General features: G+C 50.4%; 1 protein-coding gene and 1 non-coding gene across 2 annotated transcripts; both read right to left on the reverse strand.

Annotated features, from left to right (window-relative positions):
• Positions 1–276: 276 nt before the first annotated feature.
• TRNAY-GUA lies at positions 277–362 on the reverse strand. The gene is given in 2 exon segments: positions 277–312; positions 326–362. It is a non-coding gene; the product is annotated as a tRNA-Tyr (tRNA).
• A 1,572-nt stretch (positions 363–1,934) lies between these two features.
• On the reverse strand, positions 1,935–2,786 carry LOC119272421 (BAG family molecular chaperone regulator 4-like). The gene has a single exon (XM_037553912.1). The coding sequence runs from the start codon at positions 2,675–2,677 to the stop codon at positions 2,189–2,191; it is 489 nt and encodes a 162-aa protein (XP_037409809.1). The 5' UTR covers positions 2,678–2,786; the 3' UTR covers positions 1,935–2,188.
• Between the last annotated feature and the right edge of the window lie 3,918 nt (positions 2,787–6,704).

Below are 6,704 nucleotides of genomic sequence, written 5' to 3' on the forward strand. Positions count from 1 at the left end.
TAGCAAAAGGATGCGGTCAAAGAAAAAAAAAAGAACGGCTCAAAGAATTGCTGACAGTTTCACTTGTTGGGAAAACCCTGTAGAAATAGAAATATAAAAAGGAGAAGAGATATGAAGGTGCAACGGGTAGAAGAAAAATGTTGTTGTGAGTACATAGCAAAAGGATGCGGTCAAAGAAAAAAAAAAGAACGGCTCAAAGAATTGCTGACAGTTTCACTTGTTGGGAAAACCCTGTAGAAATAGAAATATAAATAGGAGAAGAGATAAAGTGTTAAGTCCGACTTGCCGGATTCGAACCAGCGACCTAAGGATTAATGTGCATACACTACAGTCCTCCGCTCTACCAACTGAGCTAAAGTCGGCTTGTGATAAAAGCCTTCTACTCACTTTAATAACACTTGCGAACGATTGGATTTACGCATCAGCGCACATGATCTAACTGCCTTGAATCTGACTCCTATCCGTAAAGAAATATATAAGAGCGGTTTAGATCACTATTGATCTAAACGGCTCTTATACTTCTTTACGGAGGGAGTATTGTACTGACTGGAATTAGTTCTCAAAAGCACTTCCCGAGCAAATTAAACACGGAGAGTTTGTTTCTCATACAATTTTCAGATAGTTTTTGTGCACAACATCTGTTAAAAAAAATAACCTCTGCCTCACAAATTTTACCGGCTCCGAATGCTCGTCAGGCAGCCAAAGCTTCGCCGTCCCGTCACTACCCGTCAGCGCAGCACAGGAGCAGTGTCCAAGGGTGCGGAGATCGCCCACGTCTCGCCGGCCGACAGACGGGGTACGCCACGCACATGGCGCCACACGCACGCGGCCGCGGCGCCGACCAGCCGAGCGCTCCTCAGGGACCGCGGTGGCCGGCCGACGTGCCGCAGATAGCGCGGAGCCGGATAAGCCAGCCGCGGGGACGGGCCAGGGATCGCGCCGGGCGCATGCATTGACGCCACTGCCCCCTCTTCCCGGCACGAGTTCGGGGGACCTGGGTGCGTGCTCGACAGCGCCATCTCAGCTGCAGGTAGATACATGCCCCTCCCCTGACCCCCGTTGGATATTACCATCTGTCGCGGTCCGATCGCGCGTCGCTGTCTACGTATGATCCGAGTTGTGGTCGATCCACACCTCTGCTCGATCATCCGTCGACGTATTCCTTTTCAAAAAACAAGAAATCCGTCGACGTATTTAACTGCGGTGAAACCTTTCTCTGAAGAATAAGTTTCTGAACTCCAGGCTGCACCGCTGCTGCTTGACTTGGCTCTGATGTGCAGGGTACAGTGGAAACAGCTAGCTAGCAGCGCCTGGATGGAACGCGTACGGTGAAATTTTGGCGAGAGGCGGGTCGCCGGCCGGCCGGCATCTGATTCCCGGGGCAGTTACCGGAAACCGTGAGAGCAGCTAGCATTATGCTCCGGTTCCGTAGCACTGACGATTGCCATGTCCGATCCACCCGACGTTTTCGCCACTGGTCGGTGGGTGCTGCGGGGTAGTTCCGGCCGGTGAGCTGCCCGTTAAAGCAGGCCGGCTTTTGTCCGGGGGAGCTGGCGGTTACATGTTTGGTAACCGTAAACCTGCTCTGCTGCTTGCCATAGGTCAATTTTGATATGAAGAATGGATGTACATCAGTACGTGCTGGTGGAGAAAATTGCTACAAGTAGACAGTACTCCCAATTCACACTGTACATACTCCACCAGCAATGTTCATGGAGTATGTGCTAGCACAGTGTGAATTGTACTGCTAATTCTGTCAGACTGTATGTGTAGCACATTGTGAACTGTATTGCTAATTTCATCTGAAGAATATATGCACACAAATAGACTGCAAGAGATGCGTGTGTAGCATCATGTGAACTGTATTGCTAACTTTGTCAGAAGAGAGTAGATGAGCCAGTCACAGTGAATGAGCACACGCATGTACACTTTTATACACAACTTAGTCATTGTCATTGCGAACTCCTTATACAAATTAGAGTAATTTATTTACAACATGTACTGTACTGTATTTTTTGTATCCTAAGTCCTAACGATACACATGTTTTGATTCAACCGGCCGAATCCAAGCCCTGAATTAAACCCCCAAGAAAAACTCTGAAGAAAGAAATGAGCGCTGCTAACACTCAGTTAACACACCTAGCAGATCGTCGCCCAAACAAACCGCGAGATGCTCATCTGTTCTATACTAGACTTGGATGAACGAATGGCATGGCACCCCCATGAGCTGCGCGAGGGTGGTGGACCTTAGCTTCCTCTCGGTGAAGGCCGGGTCCTCCAGGAGGAGCACCTTGTCCTTGTCCTGGACGCCGGCCATGTGCAGGTGGTCTTCGTCGTCCCGCTCCCGGCCCCGGTACAGCAGCCGCTGCTCCCTGGGCCAGAGCCCGGTGGCCAGCGACAGCAGCACCTTGAGGTCGCCGAAGGTGGCGGTGGCGTCGATGGAGACGTCGTGCTGCCACGCGCCGCCGGCGGTGCAGACCTTCACCAGGATGGCCTCGACCACGTCGTCGTCGTCCGGCCCCCGGCGCTTCTGCACCAGCATCCCGCCGGGCCGCACCTCCCACTCGATCCGCTCGTGCTCGGCCACCATGGCGCACATGTCCACCCCGCCGATGCCGCCCGCCGTGCGCTTGGACCGGCTCCTGAACAGCCTCCTCGGGCTCGGAATCTTCACCATCTCTGCTCCTAGCTCTCTCTCTCTGCCTGCCTCGTGTGTGTGCGTGAGGATGGATGATCGCTGGATCGATGGATGTTGTGGTGCGTGAGGCTTGATGGGGAGGGAGATGGTTGGGATTTTAAAGGGGGAGAAGGTGCCGAGGATGAGGACAAGGTCGGCAGTGGCGACAGGGAGGGACGAGAGCCGTGCGCGGGCGCGGGCGCGAAAAGGGAGAATTAAGATATGGGTGGTGACTAGGCCAAGCTTAGCAGGAACAGATTAGAGTTAATCGAGTGTTGTATAAGCTGAGTCGCCGCGGGTGAGGGGACACCTGTCTTCTTGTTGCGAAGACGGCCGGATCGGCAGCACATGGGGAGGTGGCAACGAACGCGGTCTCTGCATCTGCATGAATGGCGGGGCCGACGGAATCGCATCACCGGCTGCAGGTTGGTTGCTTTGTCGTTCCGTCCCATTTCTTTACTATGTTAAACTTTCAAAAAATGTATCTGGCGAACGTTTGCTAGGGGTGGGATCCCAGCGAATGTCCCCGGAGCCATCAGATCGGCATCCGACGGTGACAGTTTTGTGAAAAAATAACCGCACAATTTGAACAAACTGCCATGATAGTTTTACAAAATGCCAACCCAGCCCTACCCAACGCACAAAACTGCCATACGGAGCGTTCGTGAATGACATTCCCCCAGCGAACATTCACTCGGGATTGACGCCCCAAAATTTATACATTGTGCATCCCAAAGCAAACTGGTGTACCGTATTCTCTACATTTTTTTGTCCGAACTGAGGTCTATTGTGCTAAAATGAGTTTCATCCCTCTCCTTTTTTGGTGGAAAATGTTTCTTCATCTATATCTACTTCTTTTTTTCTAAAAGAGGCTATATATTCATCAAGTATCAACATTACAAGGAAATTTAAGCTATTATATGGATCATTATCCTTTAACTAATTATATTTTCTCAGCTAAAAAAGCAGCTCCTAGCTTAACTCTCAAATTTAGCTCCCTAAAAAAAATTCACACAAATTTGAACATCGATAGCTCAATTTGATTCGATGAAGACCGAAGCTATGGCCAATGAAGACCTACCTAGAAGCATCTCTAACCGATCTCTTTAATTTTTGTCCCTTATATGGACCCTTGTCCTTTAACTTCTTATATTTGCTCAGTTAAAAAAGGTTCCTAGCCAAACTCATGAATTTAGCTACCTAGAAAAACTTTGCACGAATTTGAACATCCTAGCTCGATTTGATTCAAAGTACAATGCAAACTTGGATATAACTACAGATAACATAATTAAGTTCAAACCGCAATGCATAATAAAAATTTAAACTAGTCGATTTGAATGAAATAAGAAAAACAAACAAAAAAAATTATTCCTTTTCCTCCACCGCTGTTTCGGCCTCAATCTTCACCCAGTCCACGCCGCCCGGGTCGAAGTCGGAGCCATCCAACGAAAGCTTTTTTATTTCCGCTCCGGCCACACCATCGGACGTCCCTACCTCGTCCTCATCAGCAAGCCCCTTCTTGTACAGCTCGAGCCGCCAGTGCTCCTCGGCGAGGAGCTTCGGATGCATCCGACAGAGCTCGGCCATGTAGTCTTCATCGGCTTGCACTACCTTGAGCCGCCCGAACACATCTAGGTACTCCCACACCTCGCGGCGGGAGAACACTCATGGGTCGATTTCGACGCCCGTTGGGTTGTTGCGGCTGCCGAGGGTGTAGTTGAGCTTCGCTTCGCATCCGTAGAGCGCCACCTCCTTGATGCCGCATGCCCTCGTCGCCAGCTCGAAGGAGTGATAAGAGTCGAGCCATAACCGGACGCCGGTCTCCATGTCTTTGATTTCATACACCCATATCCCCCATGGCCGTAGTCGCACGCCATGTTACTTCATCCTCGGCGGCGGCGGCAACGGGATGGGGAGGGGGTACCGCTGCGGTGCGGACCTACTCTTCAAATTGGTGGCGACGACCAATGACGACTAGATCCCGCCATTTAGGGGCGGGCGATGCCGATGACAAGAAGTGTCGACGGGGGTGGGGGAGGCTGCGGGAGGGCGACGAGGTAGATTTGGGCGTCGACGGAGAATATGCACTGCGGGGAGGGAGAGGGGCGGCGCAGAGAGGGGTGTAATTTATTTCGAAGAAACGGTGCTTGGCGAGTAAATGTAAGCGTCGGTCGGTACAAGAAGTGAAAATTTATACTCCTCTAAAGCTTTTAAGGGGATCGGCTAGGTCTGGTTTAGGGCCTTAAATCAACATTTTGCTCCTCTAATTTTTTTAAATAGAACGGCCAGAGATTCTCCAAAACCTGAAAGCAAGTTTGCTACATCTCGCACCGATGAATCAGAGCCTCCAATAGCCCCCGTCGACAGAGCCGGCGAAGGAGGGGGAGGTTGACGACCTACCGGCGGAGGAGGGGTGGCGGCAAGGTATGCCCAGAGATCGCCTCTCTCGGGTTCCTAGGGTTCAGCCTTGTGGCCTCATAATGTGTTTCATCATCTTCTTTTTTAAGAAAACTTTCGATCTATTCATATTTAATCATGGCAGTAGAACGAACATAAAAAAAAAAATAAAAATTACATCATGATCCGTAGACCACCTAGCGACGACTACAAATATTGAAGCGAGTCGAAGGCGCACCGCCGTTATCGCCCCTTCCTCGCCGGAGTCAGGCACAATTTATTGTAGTAGACACTCGGGAAGTCATCGTGCTAAGGTCTCATAACGTGTTTCATCTCTAACTAAGCAGCAGATGGTAAGAGACTAATCGGGTGATGAGTTGATTGAGCAAGTAAGAGTGCATCTCAAGCCGTGGCGCTGAAACATACATACGTCTAGGAACCATGAATCTCATACGTGTGCGTGGCAGGAGCATGTGGGAATTGTTCGTTCCAAAATGATTCGCCTCACCTGACGTGACCCCTGCTCCGGCCCCTGATCGATGGGTGTCCTTTGTAGCGTAGCCGAAATGAAATGAACCAGAGCTATCCATATAATACTACCACCACGTTACCACTGCGCGCATTTGGATTTGGTCGCCAATCAGCCCAGCCGGCGGTCTGATGATTGCACATGCGCGGGGGGCCTGCCGAGGAGATCGCGGCACCGGCGGCGCTAGCACTGTGGCTCCATTACTCGATCGATCGGTTGGTGCTACGCAGGGACGCGCGCAATGATTTGCCGAGCCGCCGATCGAGGAACCGCCGCGTCATTGCTGTCCATCTGGTAGGGTGTTTAGTTTAGTTTGAGCGACTCCTAGCCCCGTTCGTCCACCGGCCCGACCCGGTTCTGTCGCCTCTCCCGGTCTCCCGGTCCCAGTTCGTTCGGGAGAGTGGACTTCGGAGGAGTCTGACCATCCCTTCGGCAGCAGGGGTAGCACTGTAGCAGTCGCCATAGCCAGCTAGCTCGACCGCGGGGAGGAGGTTTGGTGTAGGGCGAAGGAGGAGTGGTTCGGGGCTGGCGGCGATCGCGGTGGATGAGAGGGACAGCAGCATCTTCTGGCTTTGGGGGCTGCAGTTTTTTGGAGCTTCCTGTTTCGATCTCTGCTGCGTGCCGCCAAACAGTTGGCGCTAGAGACAAGCGCCAAAAGTGTGAATATAGTATAGTATTATAATAAAAAGATACCGAATTTTTTAAAAAATTCTGAAACTTCAGGATACCAAACATGGGTGCCCATCCTGCTTCCATCTTTGGTTTCACGAGGACTGGATGCCCGTAAGTATCCGTGTCAAAGAAAATATTGTCCGAGACGATCTATCTAAATAATTGTTTCTATACATTAGAATTTTTTGACCTCTTTTTACCGTGAATACCACGGGATTCCATTGCTCATGAAACTAAACACGGGAATACAAATGGACACCCTTGTTTGATATGTAAACAAAATTCTTTTTTTTTGAATTTTTTGATATTTTCTAATATTGTATTCATATAGGGGCATGTGGCATCCTACAGCCACAAGTCCTCATTCGAATGAGGTTTCTCTACTATTTGGGTCTTTGCACGAGGTATTGAAAAATAAAAGCATCACCA

This window comes from Triticum dicoccoides, chromosome 3A (genome assembly GCF_002162155.2).
Source record: "Triticum dicoccoides isolate Atlit2015 ecotype Zavitan chromosome 3A, WEW_v2.0, whole genome shotgun sequence".
Taxonomy (NCBI): Eukaryota; Viridiplantae; Streptophyta; class Magnoliopsida; order Poales; family Poaceae; genus Triticum; species Triticum dicoccoides.

Excerpts from the sequence above, each read along its gene's own strand:
- LOC119272421 (XM_037553912.1), bottom strand. The coding sequence starts at position 2,677 with ATGGTGAAGATTCCGAGCCCGAGGAGGCTGTTCAGGAGCCGGTCCAAG.